This window comes from Malaclemys terrapin, chromosome 9, assembly GCF_027887155.1.
Source record: "Malaclemys terrapin pileata isolate rMalTer1 chromosome 9, rMalTer1.hap1, whole genome shotgun sequence".
Lineage (NCBI taxonomy): Eukaryota > Metazoa > Chordata > Testudines > Emydidae > Malaclemys > Malaclemys terrapin.
In genome coordinates, this window is record NC_071513.1 from 91,383,769 (window position 1) to 91,405,612 (window position 21,844).

Here is a 21,844-nt window from a genome sequence, read left to right on the forward strand (position 1 = left end):
TAATCTCTGACCTAGGCTATATCTGCACTACAGACTTCTGCCTGCTTGGCTATGTCAGTCAGAGGTGCAAAGAGGTGTGATCTCTGACTGACACAGGTGTGACAGCAGACATCCCATCCCTAGTGTAGACAACAAAGAGCTGTGCTTTTACCAGTAAAGCTTGTTTTACTCGTGGGGCCTCGTTTCACTATACCAGTACAAAGACAGCTTTGCCAGTATAGCTACTTCCATGCTGGGAGCACTTTGCTGGTATAGCATACTGGAATTCCTGAACCAGTAAGGTGTTCCTAGTGTAGACACGGCCTGAGTTAAAATGTTATTAAACTGTTTAATGTTTGCTATCGTTAATTATCATGGATTCCTAGGCTATCTAAGTTATGCGTGTGCCATTTGTGTCTGGTTAAAATGTTATCAATTTGTAGAATATTATTACTACAAATATAATGTCATTATTATTACATTGTATTTCTGTGCACCTTTTTCCTAAGACTTCAAACTTTAATGAATTAAGCACCCACCGCTTAAAGTGGGCGGGATGTGGGGTGCAGGCAGGTGCAAGGGGTTGCAGACCTGGAAAACAAGGTAAAAATCAAGCCGGGTTGCTGAAGGGTGCACATTAGCAACTGTCTTACTAAAGCTGCTGCTCCCAGATTGTGATAGGATCCCCCATCCCCCCCCCCACACACACTTTTCTCAGACCATTTTAAGCACTGCAAACATCTATGTGAAGTAGGTGGTATTATACCAATTTTATTGACAGGAAAACTAGACAACAGAGGTAAAGTGACTTATCGGAGGCTACCCCACAATCCAGTGACTGGAGTACTTTGACTGTGGCCCCTTTTTAATGGAAAATAAAGTGATCTTTAAGTAGCTCCGTACATAAGTGCTGAGGGGAAGATATGAAGGAAGAAGCAAGTGGCCCTTGCTCCTCTTTGCATCCCATGTAAGAGCCAGCCACAGCTGCTGATCTGCAGCCTTAAAGTGCCACTTGTCCTGGACTGCAGGTTGGATTATGCTGACACTGAGTACCTGGGTTATTCTAGTTTGTTTTGGAGTTGTTCATGTTTTTACGTGTCCCTGTCCCTTTCTGTAGGACAGTGGAATTTAAGGTTCCAGGACTATAGTTAGTTTTCTTTTTAAAAGATTTCTTTAAGAAATAATAATATAGTCATTAATAGTGTATGAACATTTTATTTTCACAAAAAAAGGATTCAAGTATTTGTATAAAACCATGTTAAAGATTTTCTTTCTCGTCTATAACTCCCTTGAGGAATAGTAGCCATGTACAGAGAAAGAGAGAGAGTGTGCGTTGTTTTCAAAAGCAAACTTGAATGAGTTCATTTAATTTTACAGCAAATCAGTGGGAAGTGGCATATAGTGGATCTGCTACAGAATATACCTGTACTCACTTGAAACCAGGCACTTTGTATAAACTCCGGGCATGCTGTATCAGCACTGGTGGACACAGTCAGGTAAGAATAGCTTAACACAGAGAACTATCATTTTTGTATTTTCCAGAGCTTCACCTAGCTCTACATTTTAGTTTTGCTTAGTTTTTACATTTAGTTTGCTAGTATTTCTGCTTTAAATAATAGATGTACTTGGCTAAAATTGTAGTATTATTGATACAGTAAAAACGTCACTGATTTCCATTAATGCCCCTGTATAAGTTACTTCATTTTGAAAGGTACTGCTATCTTTGTGCATGCAAAATCTGGGCCTTGTAGTTTTGCAAATTAACAAATTAATGAGGTTCTTCTAGGGTTACCATATTGCAGTCCTGGAAAAAGAGGACACTCCAAGGGGTCCCGGCCCCGCCCCTTCCCCTGCTCCAACTCTGCCCCTTCCCCAAAGTCCCCACCCTGACTCCACCCCCTCCCCTGAATACTCCACCCCCCTGCTCCTCCCCCTCCCCTGCTTCCTGCGAATCAAATGTTCGGAGAACGGAGTGTTCTCTAGTAGTCAAAGACCCTTCTTCCCCGGCCCCTCCAGTCTATGTCTATCCTATTGCTGTCTAACCTGCCCCAGCTCCTCATCTGATTTCAACTGCCCCCCACTACTGCTCTGGCTGAGGCAAGGTGGGGATAGTGGGTGGGGGTTCGCCAGGGAGGGGAGCAACCTCCATCATAGCTAGTCACCAAAGATTGAACTCGAGCCATCCAGACTTAAAAGCATGAACTTCTACTACTTGATTTCAAGATATAACTCCCTTAGCTGGTAGCTATACAGTTATCCTCTAAAAATCCACCAGATGAGGGCACAAAACACATGTTGGACAGTGAATTACAAAAGTGCCAGATATTATTAGACCTGCAATACTTTTCACAATGAACATCAGCGGGGGATAAACTGGGAGTTTAAGAATATTTGGAAAACAATTTTAGAATAACATTCAGTGCTGTAGTTTAAAAGAACAAAAACCTGCTAAAACTCAACTTAGCAGCATTCAGTCTTTGAAAAAAAACAACTTCTAGGAGGGATACAAGTTAAGAATGTTGAAACAGGAAGATGTTGTGCTTAGTTACCACTTGGGCAAGGCAGCGTGCTATGTAATACTTGCAAGATTTCACTGTAATGTTTTACAATATATAGCAGCGCAATGCTGATCCCATTGATATTGTTGAGCAATTTATGCTGATTTTATTTCAGCCCACATCTTAATAGTTTTGAATACAAGATCACAATTTTCAACTCAGTTGGTCTGAACATGCAGAGCTTTAAAATTGCTATGCTCTAAACTGTATATTAACTACAGTTTTATAAACCTGCATGTCAGAGAACTGTGTGCCACTACTACTAGACAGTGGCACAAGGCAATTCAGTGTGAATCACAGAAATGTAGGACTGGAAGGGACATCAACAGGTCATCTAGTCAAACCCCTGCACTGAGGCAGGGCTGAGTAATAACAACTAGACCATCCTTGACAGGTGTTTGTCTAACCTCTTAAAAAACTCCAATGACTGCTATTCCATAACCTCTCTAGGTAATTTGTCCAGTGCTTAACTACCTTTACAGTTAGGAAGTTTTTTCCTAATGTCTAACCTAACTCTCCCTAACTACAATTTAAACCCATTGCTTCTTTTTCATGCATGTCCTGAGTGGGACGAGGGTGGGTCCAGGCAGTGGGATTGCGGGGAGGGAGGTCGAGGGAGTCGGTGGGTGTGTGGGGATGGACCAAGGGAAGCAGGGTGGAGGAACTGAGGGGGAGAGGACTGGGACTGGGGGGGGGCTGAGGGGGATGGGACAGGACTGGGATGGGGGGAATAGGGTAGGGGTTGAGGGGAGCATGAATGGGACAGGGTAGAGAGAGCTGTGTAGAGTGGGATGGGGCGGGGGAGGGTCGTGGGGTTGGGGAGAGGGACATGGTCTGGAGGGGATGAGACAGAGGGGAGCAGGACTGGAATGGGGGGAAGTTGAGGGGGTGGGACAGCAGTGGGAGCGATAGGGGTGGGATGACAGGGGAGGCTGAAGAAGAGATTTGGGGTAGGGCAAGGCTGAGGGCAGTGGGTTGGGGGGAGCAGGGAGACTGTGGCAGTTGGAATGGGGGCAGGGACTGAGGGCAGTGGGTTCGGGATGGGAGGTACAGGGGGGACTGCGGGGGAGGCTGAGGGAACAGGGTCAGGGTGGGAGCTTAGGGCAGTGGGTCGGGTCTACACTGGCACCTCTCAGCATTGCTGTGCCGGGCGGCAGACCTGCACCAGCGCTACCCTGGTGATGGAAGAGTCCTCAGTGGAAATGCAGACTTCATGACACAGACCCTCCTCATCACTTCAAACCTGATGCTGCTCTAGTCAGTCGCTAGGCTCTTGTCACTTCAAACCCATGCAGGGTATCTGGTTCTTTTTCAATTCTCAGGTTAAGAAAAGCCTCTGCATTTTGTGAGGGCTTCAGCATTCACTTTCCTACTTGACAGACTGCCTGACACATTGCTCCCAGGGTTCATCATTATTCATTATCGGCAGGTCCATCAGACTAACGAGCAACACAGGGGGAAGCAACACAATGGTGTCATGGATTTTTAATTTTTCAAACCACTTTGGCCTCAACAGGGATAACAGCAAATCTGGACAGAGCAGATGGGTGTCAGGATGGGTTTGGGTATTTTTTTTTTTTTTAAGTGAAAATGTTTGGGTCTGAGCAAAGGCTGCAAATCTTTTGCCCCAGGGGCTAACGACAGCCTGGAATCCGGGACAGATTTCCACATCCATGCAGGGTGAGATGATCGAGGGGAGGGGGGGGGAGGGACTGTGGGGGAGGCAGAGGGAACAGGGTCGGGGGCTGAGGGCAGTGGATTGAGGGTAGGGGGCACAGGGGGAGGCTGAGGGAACAGGGTCAGGGTGGGGGCTGAGGGCAGTGGGTCGGGTGAGATGATGGGGGGAGGGGAGGGACTCAGGGGGAGGCAGAGGGAACAGAGTCAGGGGGGCTGAGGGCAGTAGATTGAGGGTGGGAGGTACGGGGGGGACACTGCGGGGGAGGCTGAGGGAACAGGGTCAGGGTGGGGGCTGAGGGCAGTGGGTCAGGTGAGATGATGGGGGAGGGGAGAGCCTGCTAGGGAGGCTGAGGGAACAGGGTCAGGGTGGGGGTTGAGGGCAGTGGATTGAGGGTGGGGGGACACTGTGGGGGAGGCTGAGGGAACAGGATGGGGGTTGAGGGCAGTGGGTCTGAGGGGAGCCCCCCCAGAGGGACCTGCCAGGGGGCCAGGTGAGCCCAGCAGTGCTTACCTGGAGTGGCTCCCAGGAAGCATCCAGCAGGCAGGTCCCTCCCAGTCCCTCTGGCTCCTTCCTAGGGTCGGGTCGAGGGGAGAGGGGCAGGGGCGGGGGGTCTCTCTGACAGAGTCTACAAGCCCTGCCCCGCTGCAGCACGCAGGGGAGCGAGACCTCCTCCCTGCCTCTCTGTGTGCCGGGGCAGGGGCAGGGCTGTGCTCTGCAGGCTCCTGCCGGCCGAGCGGGGGGCCCAGTGGGCTGACACCGCAGCGCCAGGAGCTCTCACCTGCGTGCTGCCCCAGGGCCTAGGGTGGAAAAGTGAATGGCGGCGCCGGCTTGCCGCGGTTCCCCCCAGCGTGGCTGCCCTGTCAGCTGCTTTTGGGTCTTTAAATAGCCGTCCGGGGGGAAATCCCGGACATTTTTAGCTTTTTACAAATTCCCCCCGGACGGCTATTTAAAGACCCAAAAGCCGGACATATGGTAACCCTAGTTCTACTTCATATTGAAAAAATCCTAAATATTCATATAGTATTAAGGCCAGAAAGGGCCTTTATGATAATCGACTCTGGCCTCCTGCATAACACGGGCCATATAATTTCACCCAGTAATTTGTACGTACAGCTATTATATTTTTATGCTTTCTGTGTAGTTGTTTATAGTTTGCCATTGTGTTCAGGCATCTCCCTATTTCAGTTTATTGTTTTATTAAATATATTTAGCAAAAGTATAAATGAAAAGCATTCTGGATTTCTCAGTTTGACTGGCTGCTGTTTGGATCTTGCATGTGTGTTTGTGACTGACTGGATCCACATGGACTCAGATGCTCTGGAATGTAGTGTACTATTGCACTGTGTTCCTTTCTCTACATCATAACGCTAACAAAGATCCTGATCCTGCAGACTTTACTTACTGAAAACTCCCTTTGACTTCAATGGGTTTACTCACTTGCATAAAGTTAAGCATCTGGTTAAGTATTTGAAAGCTCGAGGTAATATTGTTACTACAGTAGAGGGCTGCACAAAGTAGTGAATGCAAGTGACTCTCCTCAAGGATGCATATGAAGGATCCAAACCTTAGTAGCTGTTATGCTATAGGCTCCCACTGGAACTTAGGCTCCCAAGGCACTTTTAAAAGTATTGCCCTTAGGTTTGAGGACACCATCGGGGTGCATAGTATACCTAAGAAGAAGTGCTTTTTCAGGGATCAACCATGGGAAGTATAGGGCGAAAAGGAAAATAACATTCTTGAACTGAATGTTATCAAAAAGAAGTTCTCGCAGCTGTTACTGACATTGTCCTACCATGAAAAAATCATATTTTAATTTTAAGGCCAGAAGGGTCTATTAGATCATCTAATCTGTCCTTCTGTATATCACAGGCCACTAATTGTTTCCACAATTACTCTCTTTTATGCTTGACTAAAGCATAAGTTGTATTAGGCTAAAGTATATCTTTCAGAAAGACATCCAGTCTTGATTTGAAGACATCAAGAGAGGGAAAATGCACCTCTTCACTTGGTAGTTTGTTGCAACAGTTAATCACCATCAATTTAAAAAAAAAAAAAGCCTGATTTCTCATTTGAATTTGTCTAACTTCAGCTTCCAATTATTGGTTCTTCTTATGCCTTCCTCTGCTCTATTAAAGAGCCTTTTAGTACCTGGTATTCTTGAGAGCTCATTTGTACACAGTATTCTTGAGTCATGGGAAATACAGTAAAAAAGTGAAAAATCCTTTACTAAAATATTCACGAATACTAGTGAAAACAGTATATGAATGATGCTAATAAAAATGTGTCAATGCTCATATTAGTGAAATTAACTAACCACTTGATAGTCTCTGAGCCTACATTTTTTCTGTTTCTTTTTTGTCTGGCAAAATAGTATTTTTTTAGAAATGTCTTTGTTGTGAAGATCATGACTCACATCATTGTTCCCAGTTCGTAGATGTGTTTTCAGCAGAATTACTAATCTTAGGTCATATTCTTTTCCAGTGTTCTGAAAGTTTACCCGTCCGTACGCTTAGTGTTGCACCGGGTCACTGTCGGCCACCAAGAATGTTGGGAAAACCAAAACACAAAGAAGTTCAGCTACAGTGGGGTAAGTGATTAGTACTTGCAGCCATTCTAGTTTTCAGGCAGAAACCTGGTTTGAAACTATTTATCTGGACCAAAACTTCAGCCACCATTTAAAGAATAAATTTACTCTCAAGATCTAAAGACTAAGTTGCTATAAAATTAAAATACATCTAAGATTTCGCATTCTGATTTTTATTACTTGGTTTGTGTCAAATTGCAGTAGATGAAACAATGTTTTAGGTCATGATTCAAAGTCCAGTTAAGTCAGTGAGAGACTTTTCATTGACTTCAGTGTGCTTTGTATCAGGCTCTTGGAAATTAGTTGTCTTTATTTTTTCCTTTGGGTCTGATACTGCTGTTTGCTCCCACTGAAGTCAATGGGGAGTTATGCCTATGTCAGTACTATACGATCAGGGCCTGTAACAGTTTCTGACCATTGGCCTTTCATTACAAAAATATCACATCACTTGAGATCCATTTTATTTCACTGCGGTCCTAGCCACAACGTTCTGTTTCACTCAGAATTTCACACAATAATTTATACGGAGCCAGAACACATTGAAAATATTAGGTGCATTTTTATTTTAAAGTTTTTATTAAGGCAAAGGTGCAATAAAATGAATATACTAAGTTGACGTGACCAGCATAGTTCTATAAAAAGCAGCTCCTTGCCTGTTCAGTGAGAATGAAATAGTAATTGTGGCATTTTAAAAGGTCACAGCCCGCTGTTAAATTATATGTTAGAAGTGTCTAAGGGCATGTGTACACTTACCTCTGGAGCAGTCAATCCAGCGGGGGTCGATTTATCACGTCTAGTGAAGACATGAAAAATCGACCGCCGAGCACTCTCCCGTTGACTCCGGTACTGCACCGGAGCGAGAAGCGTAGGCAGAGTCGATGGGGGAGCATCAGCAGTCGACCTACCGCCGAGAAAACTCCACGGTAAGTAGATCTAAGTATGTCGACTTCAGCTACTTTATTCACATAGCTGAAGTTGCGTAGCTTAAATCGACACCCCCCATGCCTCCTCACCCCCAGTGTAGACCAGGCCTGAGACACTATTACACTCAGTCTGTCTCAACACCATTTCCATTTGACAAATGTATCTCAGGTCCAGCATGAAGTCTAAGTTGCACTCATGTTCCAGGTCTCATGTTAGTTTGGAGCAAACAGTACTTTGTGGTTGAGCACAACTTTGCAGAGCTCAGCACTGGGTAGCTGGAGTGGCAGATAATTGTATATTTTCTGAAAAGCCATTCAAAGGAGATGAGTAGCCAAAATAAAGCGCACGATATCAGTGGGCTGTTAAAATAATGAAGCTTATGGACTGTCCAAGTGATCCTTATACACCCCAAATCCCCGTTGATTCCGCCAAGGCTTTTGAATTGCTCAGAGAATGCAGAACTGAGCCTTCTTCCCCATCTGTAAAATGGGGCTAATGATACTAACTTACCTTTAGTAAAGCACTTTGAGATCTATGGATAAAAAGCGTTATGTAAGAGCTATGTATTATAATTATTTAAGAGCCAATGAGTCCATTCCATTATTGGTCTGCACAAAACTGTGTGTATTGACAGCAAAATTAGCCCCACTGAGCTTTTTATGATATATTTCCTTATTTTAAGGTTACTTTAAAAAATCACCATAGGCTTATGTTTTCATTTAGCAATATTAGTGTAATTATACCTTGTATTGAAGGAGGATACAGTTACTGTTTCATTGTTTTCCATAAGCTGGGAATGGGCGACAGGGGCTGGATTACACGATGATTGCCTGTTCTGTTCATTCCCTTTGAAGCACCTGGCATTGGGCATTGTCAGAAGACAGGATACTGGGCTAGATGGACCTTTGATCTGACCCAGTATGACCAGTCTTATGTTTTTATGTTTTATGGCTTTGCAATTAAAGGAAGAGCAGATATCAGCCCCCAATGTGCAGTAGTATACCATGGGGGTTGTGCTTGCTACCAGTAAAGTCCATTGACATAAATGGGCCTACTTGTAGTATTAGAATAGTAGAGCTTTACAACATGGGACCCTTAGCTATTGCTAGCTGCGGGTCTGATCCTATAAATAGTTTAAGACATGAATAGCTTGATGCACGTGAGTGATCCCACTTACATATGTCTGGGTGTGGAACACTTATCAAAGAGGCAATATCATTAGAGGTGGTACGTATTTGTGGTACAAGGTGAATCAATGTATGATAATCATCATGTACACCCGTGACTTTATATCAACAATAAATAAATTATACTGATTCTTTCTAGATGTCCCTATGTCAGAAAGTGGTTGTCAAGTCTCCGAGTATAGTGTGGAAATGACAGAACCAGAAGAGGTTATTTCTGAGGTGTATCATGGCCCTGATCTAGAGTGCACGGTCAGCAACCTTCTTCCTGGAACAACATATCGGTTCAGAGTGAGAGCTTTGAATGACGGAGGGGTAAGGTTTAATGTTCTGTGCAGCATGAACAGCAGTGTCCGAAGAAGGATGCCAGAAGAGGGTGTTTTTGTTTTTGTTTTTGTTTCTCAAAACATTTCTTAACATGTATATGGGAGAGCAGTTATCCTGGCAGTGTCATACACTAGCTCAGCTATAGCTGGTGAGCGGAAAGATGAAGGGGAAAGGGGAATGTGGGAAAGGAAAAAAGTTGAGAGAAAAGAAGGTATCTGGGAAAGGAGAAAAGTGGAGAATGAAATGAAAGAGTTGGAGAAACTCAGGGAGAAGGCAGTGCATTGAGACTCAGAGGGCCCCATCCAGAGTGGCCCTTTAAACCAAAGTTGAGAATGGCATTTCTGTTTAAACATAGGTTCAGCTAAACTGGTCTACCATTTAAAGTGTGTTAGAACCGTACTGAAGAGATATATTGGCCCACACATCTTTAACAACAGCAGAAAAGATATTTATCTTTATAGAGGCAAACAATACTTGAGTAGGGTGACCAGATGTCCTGTTTTTAAAGGGACAGTCCCATTTTTGGGGACTTTTTCTTATATAGGCGCCTATTACCCCCCCCACCCCTTGTCCCGTTTTTTCACGGTTGCTATCTGATAACCCTATGATTGAGTAATTTCAAGTAGGTCTTTGGACAAGTAGTTTTGTTCATTAATAGTTTTTAATGTGCTTTAATTTAACATAGGGTACGTATATTTTTTTCAGATTTCTCGTAAAACCTATTTACCTAATCCCATTAGGAATTAAAAGCCTGATCCTATGTCCACTGAAATCAACAGAAGAATTCCAGTTGACTTCAATGTTGGATTGGGCCCTGTCTTCTTTTGTCTGAGCATCGTTCCCAGCATTTTGAAAATGTATCCTCAGTGGGAACAAGCAGTCTAATGCATTGCTTAATCTGCTATCAGATTGCTCCCAAGAAATCTATTAGGCTTCTAAAGATTTGTATGCTTCAACAGCAGGGTCTCTGCTGACAGTTACTCAGCTCTTAATAACGTAAAGCTTTTAAATAATGCAGATCATGGGGGGGGGAAAAACTACCAAAATTAGTTTAGGTATTTGAAAAATAAACAGTACCTGCAAATTGATAAGATATCAATTTCTTTCTTATGTATTAATTAATTGTGTGTGTATATCAAAGTCTGATTTGCTAACTGTTCTGACTGACCTAAAAGCTAAGAGAGAGCCATTTCCCGTGAAATAGCTTTGGACTGACGGTGTTTTAGGCAAACCATACATTCTCATTAAGCAAGGCTACTTCTAAACACACCAGTGAGGTGAAGTGAAGCATGTCAAGATAAGCTGTACATTGGCAAGGGGTACATTAGAGGCCTAATCTGTCTTCAAGAACATTTGTTACATTAAGGATATTTCTATGTACAGCTTATGAAACCCCTTTGCGCGTGCATGTGTGTAATATTTTTTTCCACCCCTTCCTAGTATGGGCCATATTCTGAAGCTACAGAAGTCACCACGGCAGCAGGACCACCCGGCCAGTGCCAAGCACCTTTCCTTTCCTTTGTGTCTGACACGTGTGTACTTGTAAGCTGGGAGGTAAGACAAACACTCTTTGTATGTGTGATTTCTATCTTGCTTGTCTAAACTAATGTGATCATCAGTACTTAAAAGCTAATTCAAGAGCAGTTCACAATCTCAGCCCACTCAAAAATACTCTTGTACATACAGACAATAATCTTCCCTGCTTTTCTTTTTTAGAGCTGATCTTGAGTCATCCAGGTTTATTAGGGGCTTGAGAATGGAGACACGGGGAATCTCCTATCACTTCATCTCAATATAGGTCATAGGTCGGTAAAGAATGATCTCTCCAGGATTTTAGCATGTTGAATCCAATACACTGACTGTCTTGGAATCATGAAGTCAACTATTCAGCTACATTTTATGTGAGGCTAGAGTCCTTGATATCAAACAAACTCTGAGAGATTTGCTATGTCAAAGCAACTCTCCCAAAATAGTCAGGTGTCACCTGGTTTCATATCAAAACCACATTAAACCATTAGGACAAGAGGTGAAAGATGATCTTGTGAATAAGGCACTAGTTTGGAACTCAGGAGATGTAAGTTCATTTCCCAACTCTATCAACTTCCTCTGTGAGTTACATGTTTTTTTTCATATCTTTCCCCCTCTTCTCCCTCCCCCCGCCCCCCCCCCCCCCCCCCCCGAAACTGGGGACTCTTTCGGACATATATAGATTCTAGTGTGTAATCAGGTTGTCCTGAGGGTCCCCAAGGAAGAGAGCCTGCTGCTCACTTGGACTCATGAAAGGCAAAACATCTTTTATAATATTGTGATACTGAAGTGTGTGTCACATCAAGGGCCGCACTGCTTAAACTTCACCTTCATCCTTAGCTGTGTTAGGCCAAGTACAGTAGAATCAGAGAGGCTATCAGCTTGATGGCTGGCTTTCACTGGGCACCTAGTGCTGCAGGCCTCTTTCCATGCTGGAAACAGTAGTTTCTGGTTCGTATGATTTTCTGGGAAATATAATTGTTCATTTCTTAATGACTTGAGTACATCATTTAGGCATGATTCTCCCCCAGGTTTATTGAGACCACTAATCCCGGTCTAGAAGCAAACTTTTCTGTATGGTTCAAGGCTGTGCTGCTACCCAGTCCGCCGAGTGGGGAGAAGTTTTTATTGTGAAAGTCCTGATGGAAATTAAATCCTACAGTGCCTGCTGTGTAAATGTCCTCACTTCTGTGAATTAGGACTTGTCTACACTTAAAACGCTACAAGGGCACAGCTGCAGCTGCACCACTATAGCACTTCAGTGTAGTCTAGACACTACCAACGCTGACAGGAGATGTTCTCCCGTCGGTGTAGGTAATCCATCTCCCCAAGAGGCAGTAGGTAGGCTTTTGGAAAAATTCTTCCATCAACTTACCGCTGTCTACACTGGTGTGAGAAAGGCTTAGTTACGTCTCACGCCCCTGAGACTAGGTCCACATTACCCGCCTGATTCAGCGGGTAGAGATCGATCTTCTGGGATCAATTTATCGTGTCTCATCTGGACGCGATAAATCGATCCCAGAAGCGCTCCCCCGTCGACTGCAGAACTCCTGCTCGCCGAGAGGAGGAAGTGCTGTTGACGGGGGAGCTTGCCTGTGCCGCGTGGACCCGCAGTAAGTAAACTTAGTTCGATCTAGGAAACGTCGACTTCAGCTATGCTATTCTCGTAGCTGAAGTTGCGTTTCCTAGATCGATCCCCCGCCCCAGTGTGGACCAAGCCTGAGAGACATAGCTATGCTGATGTAAGTTCCCAGTGTCTACCAGATCTTAGTTTCTTTCAAGCAGACAGAGTTGGCACAGTTCTGTTAAACTGGCCGCATTTTGGTAACCTATTCTAGGGCACTAATTCAGAATGTGTCCATTTGCAGCGATCGTGGTTTCTCATTATGAACTCATTTTTATGCATTCTTCTCCTTAACCAGTCAAACGTGATGCGATAGGCCTCCAGCTTTAAACTGAACTACTAAATACAAAGATTTGTTTTGCAGAGTCCTGAATGCTCTGGTGCTGACATCTCTGAATACAGATTAGAGTGGGGAGAAGATGAGGAATCTCTGGAACTCGTGTATAATGGCACAGATACCTGTTTTGAAATTAGTGAATTGTCAGCAGCAGCACATTATTGCTGTAGATTACAGGTACAGAAGCTTATTATATTTGGTATAGATCATAATCTAAGATGTAAGCACAATTTACTTCCACTGGATTTTTATTGTCATCATTAACTGCTTTAAAATTAGGTACTTCATTAATCAGAAGAAATATACCTTTCTCCTCAATTGTGTAGCTGCATAATCAAACGATTTAGATTCTAAACAACTCAAATTGATGAACAGAGGGAGTTAATAGAACTTTTAGACTTGGAAAATTGCTCCTGTTCATCACATGCTTTAATTTCAATGAATAATACTGTTGACAAACAGCAGGCTCAGGTAGTGATGCTCTTGCACTAAAATAGAAATATCATCATGTTTTAAACTTTAAAAAAAAAATAATAATAATCCCAAATTTTGAGTTGGCTCAAGCTTGCAAATGGTATGTAAACGACATTACCTCCCAAATGGATGTTAAAGATTCCCGTATCTTATATAGTAATCTCCAACATCTGTTTCATTTATTAAGTTAAGCAAACCATCTGAGTAGCTGATAAGATTCCTATGCACATGGGAGGTTGCAGCTGGCAATATAATATACTCGCCATCTTCACCACCTCATCTCTTGAATTTATATCACTGAACCTTGTCTGTATTGATCTTCTTCTCTTTGATATTTACGCTTCTCCCATTATTTTCAATAAAAAGCAACCAAATTAAAATATAAATCCTATGATGAAACTGGATTCTTCTTTCAAGTCCCCTGAAAAAAAAAATAGAAGAGATTTAGCAAAAAAGAGTGAGGCAAAATTCTGTACACAAGGCTGCACAGCTCTGGAGACTCCTCCACAAGGTTTATTTATGTGCAAAGGCAGAACACCGGCCGTAAATCCAACCAAGAATTCAGATACCAACCCAGCTGGCAAAGGGTGGAAAACTGTTTCCCTGGAAAATCTTTTAGCTTGGACCACCCAGGGTTCATCTCTTTGATCGAAGGCCACAAGCCCTCAGTCAAGCATTCCTTTTCTTTTCTATTTGAACTCTTTCAAGTCAAGTGTCCCGTAAGATTCTCTCTAATTCTTCAGCAGCTGATTCAAAGCCAAAGAGCCTCAAATAGAGCCCCACAGCCCATCCTCACTCATGGTCTGTTGTATTCTTCTGACTTCATTGTCACAGGACTTACACCTTGGATGGTGATTAGTTTGGGAAACTATTTGAAAGAACCTATGTGAGAGGAGTGGAACTGGAAGCCAGAAAGCACATCCCATATGCCCGAGAAGGAAAGCTTTTTGTTTTCTGTCTTCTAAATTGGCATTTAGACTTCATTGAGCTTGGAGGACACTGTGATACCAGTTTCATGGTGAATGGGGAACTCTAACATTTTTTTAGTGTTAAAAAATGGCAACCGCCAACTGCATGGTATTTTTGGATGGGAAGTGTACATTTATTTTAAATTATCCACCAGATGTTCCACCACATTAATGTCTAACACAGATTTTAACACCTCAAGCACAGTTTAATCCATAGTCAGAAGATAAGAAAAATATATAACAACACAGATACATTTTATTATTAAAGCCTACCAGGAATCCATGCAATAGAATTCTAGAGGGCCTCAGCCTGCCAAGCTGGCCCTTACTGTAGTACTGTACTGTAGAGTGTAGTATCTGTCTTACAAAGTGTATTTCAAAATGCATTAGAGCATTAAACAGTAACAGGGTTGAGAGTAGAATTATGAGATACGGGCAAACGAGAAGTGTTAAATAATTAATGGAGATTTGCTTTGGATATGTGTTGTAAAATAATAAATAAAAGTATAAAGGGCAAAAATACAAACCATTCTTTCCTGTGTGACTATTAGAGACATTAACAGGAAAACTTAATTTTTCACTCTAATATATAAAGAATTTTGTCTAACCCGTGTTACTCTTTCTTCTAACAAACACACATCATTATCTCAATCCATACAAATCTAATAATGAAGAGAATCAGGTATAAATGACTGGAGGGAGGCCAGTTTGTCTTTTGGTTAAATTTAAAAAAAAAAAAAAGAAAGAAAACCACAAAAAAAAATTAGTAGCATTAGTGAAAATTCCCCAAAACACTCATGCCCTCCACCCAGGGAAACATTGTGCCATTTACTGGGGGGGCAGGAGAAAGAGGAGGAAACATCTGGTAAGCAAACGAGAATTAAATACCCATCAATTACTTTGATGAGGTTGTCCAATAAAACAGTTATAAGCACCACTAAAACAAATTGCTTGGAGCAAGATACAGATTGCCAAACATTGGTTTACAGGCGAGACACATAATATCATTGACAGACCACAAAATGAGGCTCACTTTAGCAGCTATAGGAGCGCTTCACTAGATAAAAGATGTCCCTGGAGCAGGATTTGTTTTTAAGGGCTTTTAAAGGCTAACAAATGCATCTCTTCCTTCAGTACACCAGCTGAACAAAACATCTAATAGAAAAACAGAATGAAGTTTTCTATTTATCCCATGCATAGTAAACAACATTATTCAGATACAGCAAAATGTAGGGGAGAAAACACATTTCTGTTGGTCCTTTGCCCATGTTACTCCCACTTAAGACACTGCAAAGCCCAAATCTGCAGATCTTTACTCTTCTGTTGGAGAAGGTGGGGTTTGCTTGCCCCACTCTACCATGGACAAAGCAAGGTGTTTGGTGAGAGTTGTCATGGAGACTCAAAGCCATCTGTTCAAAGACTATGCCTCTGCACAGATTTTTGGTAGAAAGACTCCTTCATGACCTGTGCTATCACAAATTTCCTGTCTGGATTCTTTGCACTGTAACACGTAACAGTTCTGATTCCAATCAGTAGAGCGCAATAATACATATGAACCCTAGCTAATTCATTGCCATAGTAATGAAGTACCACAGTTTTATTAATCTGTTTTTATCAATTTTACTAGAATATTTTGTAACGGTATAAGTGATACAGTATACAAATGGAAATGTTGAAATAACAAAGGCGGATGATTAATGGATGGTACTTCAAAGGTAGAAACATTGGGCATATTTTGAAGCTCCAGATTTCCACTGGTGTCACTGAATTTGGCCAAGGAGTTAGATATAGCGGTTGCTCTATTTTCTCATGGAAAAAATTAACAGCTGTGTGTGTGCTTTAGTTGTTGTTTATATGTGTGATCTTAGAAAAAAGCATAGACCATGCTAAGGTAATGTTTTATTTTCATGAGAATTATTTTAGTATGAAATTTGCAAATTAACTTTCTAAATTAGGACCCACTGTAGCAGCTCTTAAGCAGGCCAAATGCACACTGAAGTCGAAGAGAGATCTACCTAAGTAGACAGAACATCTGACCCTGCAGATGTAACCATAGAGTAATGGGGATTTTGATAGCAAAGGTTTAGAAGGGCTGATCTTAAAAAAGGTTAATGGTTACAATTCAACACAATTAATATTAACAAAAAGGGGGAAGGAACACAAGCTGAAATAAGGAAAGAACGGGTTAAAGAATATTTAGATAAGTTAGGTGTATTCAAGTCGGCGGAGTTTCAAATTCATTCTAGGGCACTTCAGGAACTAGCTGAAGCAATCTCGGAACAATTAGCAATTATCTTCAAAAGATCATGGAGGACAGGTTAATATAATGGCACAAATATAGTACCTGCCTTTAAAAAGGGAAACAAAGAGTACCTGGGGAATTGTAGACCAGTCAGCTTTAACTTTGATATCTTAAAAATACTGGAACAAAATATTAAATAATCAGTTTGTAAGCACCTAAAGGGTAATAAGGTTCTCAAACTTCATTGCACCACTACCCCTTTCTGACAACAAAAATGACTACATGAGCCCAGGAGCGAGGACTGAAGCCTGAAACTGCCATGGGCAGGGGGGCCAGAGCCAAAGCTCAAGCCCTACCACCCCAGTTAGGGGGGCCAAAGCCATAGCCCAAGGATTTCAGCCCTAGGCAGGGGTAGAGTGAGCAGACAGCAAGTGTGAAAAATCGGGATGGGGTGGGGGGTAATAGGAGCCTATATAAGAAAAAGACCCAAAAATTGGGACTGTCCCTATAAAATCGGGACATCTGGTCACCCTAGGCAGGGGGCCTGTAACCCTGAGCCCATGCCACCAATGGCTGAAGTCCTCGGGCTTGGGCTTTGGCCCTAAGCCACAGCAAGTCTAACACCAGCCTATTGGCAGTTTTTAAGAATGGGGTAGACAGACATCTGTCAGGGATGGTCTAGGTTTACTTGGTCCTCCATCATTGCAAAGGGCTTGACTTGATGACCTCTCGAGGTCCCTTCCAGCCCTGCATTTCTATGATTCTGTGGTTCTAAAAGACAAGAATAGCCTATTTGTTAGACAAGAATGGTCATAACTGACAACATGATACATGTGTGACATTTTCTCTCACAAAAAGATTCCTGCTGATGAATTGGTTACTGTTAAATTTGATTAAAATGATTATGGTTATGCAGGGAAATTATATATATTCTTTAAAGATACTTCAGACTATATGAGTGACACCTGAGTAATAGAGAAAGATACTAATTGTTCTCGTGTAGATAAATGGCATAAATTATTAAGTGATGCATTATTAAGGTGATGCAGACTGCAAGGTACATTGGTCTAAGTTTATTTGATTGCCTTGTGAAATGAAATGTGTGTTGCTCTAAAAACATTATTTTGTTCCACAGGCTATAAACCAGGCAGGAGCTGGACCCTACAGCGATCTAGTAACCTGCAGGACTCCAGCATCAGTACCTGATGCAGTCTGTACCCTCTCTGTATTGGAGGATGAGCATATGGATGCCTATCAGATATCACCCTCTGTGTGCCTTGTTTTAAACTGGGAAGAACCGTGCAATAATGGGTCTGAGATTACTTCTTACAACATTGACCTTGGCGACATTAGCATTCCAGTTAGTAACGTTACAAGTTATGTTATTGATGATCTGCTTCCAGAAACCTCATACCGGTGAGTGTCATCATCCTTCCATTTCTCAGTACAGTAATGAAAACTCATGTTGATATCACACAGATTAACTCGATATAGGGAATTTTTATAGAATATATCATGAAGAAAAAAAGTCACTATCCTTAAACATCTAGCAAAAGTGTAATGATGTCTTTATGGAGTGAATTGGAGTAGTTCAGGTTTGAAGACATGTTCTCTTTGTTCACTTTTTTCTATCTTCTTTTGTCTCCATTTTCCGCCCCCATTTATCTTCTTTATTTTCTCTATGTGCTTTGTCCTTGTTTTTGTCTTATGTGTTTGGAAACCATACTAGTTAATCTATGAAGCAAATAGCAAGACCAAGACAGATAAAATTCATAATAATCTAATGAGGTTTACAAACCCCATACTGAACACAGGCAGAAGGGAGAGGAGGGTCTTCCTGGCTTACAGGCAACCAGGCTCACCAGCCCCTAGCACAGCTGCCAGAACGTCCAATCATGGAGGCATCCACCCTCAGCTGGGACCAATAAGGAAAACGTGTAGCAATAAAGGAAAAACCGAGAGATGGGGAGGCAGAAAGGTCTGGGCTAGTGGAGGGGCAAGTGCCCTGTGGCAGCCTGCCTCTAAGAAACTGACAGGGAGACAAAGGAAGACTACAAGCCCTGGAATTTAAGGGCTGATAATCTAAAAGGAGTTTAAATTGATGGACTGGGCTAATTTGAGATGAGTAGAGGGGAGGCCAGTTAGGGGAAAGCTCAGTCCTCTAAAGAGACTGTCCCAAGAGCAGTTGACAAATGTACATTCCAGAAATCAGAAATGATCAACGCTTCTAACTAACATAGTGCTGTGTTCATTGCAATGTATCATTTTTCAGATTCTAATCAATAATATTCTGTTAAGTGGTTATAGGTATTAACAATAGTAATTTTCTTATATGGTGAATAAGTTGCATACTGTTTAAAAGGGTGATTTAATGTATGTTCTTTTGAGTAGATATATTTGCCATCTCTTTAATATGAAAACAATAACTAAAGAGGATGAAATTTGGGATTAAAAGTGATTGGCTCAACTCAAATTCTAAATTTTATTCTAAAATGGCTTCTCCAAATGTGTATTCATTCTTTGAACTAATCTGGTTTTCATGCTTTTCATGATGTCTTTCTAATTGCTGCTAGAATGTAAATTATCTTAAATAGTGATGAGCAGACGAATAGTAATACACAGTGGAATTGATCATGTCAAGGAAGCTTTTTTTTAAAAAAAAAAAAAGTTATTCTAATAGATATGTAATTGAACAGTTGAAGAAATTTAGACACACTACAGACTGTCATTTTTCATGAATAATCATGCAAGCATTGTGTAGCCTAGCTAGAATGCACCACTCTTTTTTCAAATTTTAACACAATAGCACTGAGAATAGTATAGTGGCATCTAGATTTCTACCAGGCTGTGGAAATGTAAAACATGAATATAAACTGCAACTGGATGGCTCAAGGATTGCTACTGGGATATGGAACCTTTTGCTTTCAGGTTCAAATCCAGCCAACACTGATAATGACCAAATGTTACTAGTATTTAAAGACCCGTCAGTGGCTTATATCAAATGAGCTGGAAGTTTTAGTCCAGATCCAGCTGGACAAATGTCAACCCGACAAAATTCTTCATCAGAACTATGACCTTCTTGGCAGTCTTAAAGGATTGACTAGGCATGAGACAGAACTACTCTCCCCCCTACCAGTGGTCCTAGAAGAAGCAGGACAGCGTGAGGAGGCTTCTGTTGTCTGGGCACTACATTCACTTTAGAAATTTTAAAAGAGGAGCCATCAAAAGGGAAAAAAAATCAAATTTAGCTCTTTCTCCTCTTCATAGAATCATAGGACTGGAAGGGATCTCAAGAAGTCTTTTAGTCCAGTCCCCTGCACTCAAGGCAGGACTAAGTATTATCAGCAGGACTAAGTATTATCACATATAACCTTTGTTCGTCTTGTGAGCTGCTACTCAATTTTTTTAAGTGCTGCCCTTAGTTGGTCTGGAACATCTTGTTTTCTCCTTATTATATGTGAGATCAGATGCAGGAGCAACTAAAACCAAATAAAAGGCTTTGATCAGCACCAAGTGATTCGATACAATCAGCCAGCACTTTTCATTAATATTAATAACAGGGTCACAGAAAATGGGGCATCTAAAAATTCTGATTCTTTTTTTTAGCTCATGTTTTGTTCTTCTATAGCTGCTGTTAGGTAGGTGTCCTGATCTCCAAAGCCTGGAAAAAGAGATCAGAACTAAAAGTTGAGATAAACTTTAGGTTCGTCTTCACTAATCATACAGGAGTTCTTTCTCTGAAACTCTTGTTCTGGCTCCCTCTGAGCAGGATTATTATATTGAGGTCGTGCTATGATTTATGCCCTGAATCTTAGTTTACATTCTAACTTCTTTACTTTTCATAAGGCGCCATATTAAATTATGTGATTTTAGCCGAGGAGTCTGTCTCTGATCTGAATGAAAAAGTGAAACCATAAACATTAACTATTTAACTGGTCACAATGATTGCTGTGGGACCAAGCTTCTAAAAATGGTACGATGAGAACAACAAGAAGTAAGTGTTGAGTCAGGAAGCAGAAATACATGGCAGGGCATCTTGTACTTTTCAGAAAATACCATACCTCAGCTGTCTTGGAAAGCAAAGGGCCAAAGCGAAGTTGCAGGAGCAGCTCATACAGCATTGACCATAGTTTGTAGTATTGTGCTAATAAAAATAGCTCTGAAGAAAGAAAATTTTAAAATAATTGTTAGTGGATTTTTTTAACCCTTTCCTTCTTTGTTTTTGTCATCTATGTTCTCAGACGCGCACGCACACACACTATCTGTGTATATCCAGTCTGTCTATGATATTTTTAGGGCACCAATCATCATATTTCCTATGCATAACATAAGAAGGTTGTTAGGTTTAATTAATTGCTATTTACAAATCCCTTTGAGCTGCTCTGAATTGGAAGTATTATTATTTTATGATATATAGGGCTATAGTAAAGCTGTGTGAAATTTGTGGCGGGAATAAAGGGGAAGGGATAGCTCAGTGGTTTGAGTATTGGCCTGCTAAACCCAGGGTTGAGTGTTCAATCCTTGAGGGGGTTACTTACGGATCTGGGGCAAAATCAGTACATGGTCCTGCTAGTGAAGGCAGGGGGCTAGACTCCATGACCTTTCAGGGTCCCTTCCAGTTCTATGAGATAGGTATATCTCCATATATTCTAACTATTTATTTATTTATTTATTTATTTTTGTGCAATGAAAGCAAGTGAAAGCTACCGGGCATTAAGTTTCTTTCCAAACCCAAACATTAAGCAAGACCTCGGAGATTATCAAATCTCTTGACAAGCCTGGTGTGAGTTTAAAGTCAGCAAAACTAGTCAAAACTCTGTGGTTTCAGTCACATTTCACGACGAGGTTTTGGATTTGTTTGAAGCCAGAATCTCAAAGCAAACCTCTAGTTAACGAGAACCAAAATTGGAAAAATGCGTATTTTGCACAGCAGTAGTTTACCAAGTAAGTCTGCACACTGAGCTGATGGTATAAAAATAGTTTAAATAAAATAAAACCCTTAGATATGCAAATCACTTCACTGTAAACAGCATGAAGATCATCTGATAGGATGTGTGACAGATTCTTCCACTTAAAGATCTGTAAATATGTCCCAAAATTTAGATGCTTTGGATATGTTTGGTTGGTAGTCAAATTGGTCATGTGACTAGCTGCACTTTAACTCTACCTATCTGCCCCAGAGAACTTCGGGAGGTTCAGCTTTGTCTGGTACAAAGATTGTACTGATCTAGCAAAATGATTTGCCCACCATCTTTTTAATACTAATGTCTGCTTCAACTGCTTCCGAGTTCACTTGTAGCTAGCAAAATCCATACATGCTGAAGTGTTGTTCTTCAGTGCAGCTCTTTGTAACTAAGGGAAATTGTTTGTCACAAGGCTCCGGCCCAGTTTATGGACTTGTTGAAAGGGTTCATGCTGTTGGCTTATTATATAAGCCC

General features: G+C 41.7%; 1 protein-coding gene across 2 annotated transcripts in view; it reads left to right on the forward strand.

Annotated features, from left to right (window-relative positions):
* FNDC3B (fibronectin type III domain containing 3B) overlaps positions 1 to 21,844 on the forward strand; it is a 371,221-nt gene that overhangs the window by 293,654 nt on the left and 55,723 nt on the right. For both annotated transcript variants that reach the window (XM_054039466.1, XM_054039465.1), the window contains exons 17-22: positions 1,357 to 1,475; positions 6,697 to 6,802; positions 9,050 to 9,222; positions 10,675 to 10,788; positions 12,750 to 12,899; positions 17,542 to 17,822. In XM_054039466.1, the coding sequence (XP_053895441.1) occupies positions 1,357 to 1,475; positions 6,697 to 6,802; positions 9,050 to 9,222; positions 10,675 to 10,788; positions 12,750 to 12,899; positions 17,542 to 17,822 (943 nt within the window). The remainder of the gene's footprint in view (positions 1 to 1,356; positions 1,476 to 6,696; positions 6,803 to 9,049; positions 9,223 to 10,674; positions 10,789 to 12,749; positions 12,900 to 17,541; positions 17,823 to 21,844) is intronic.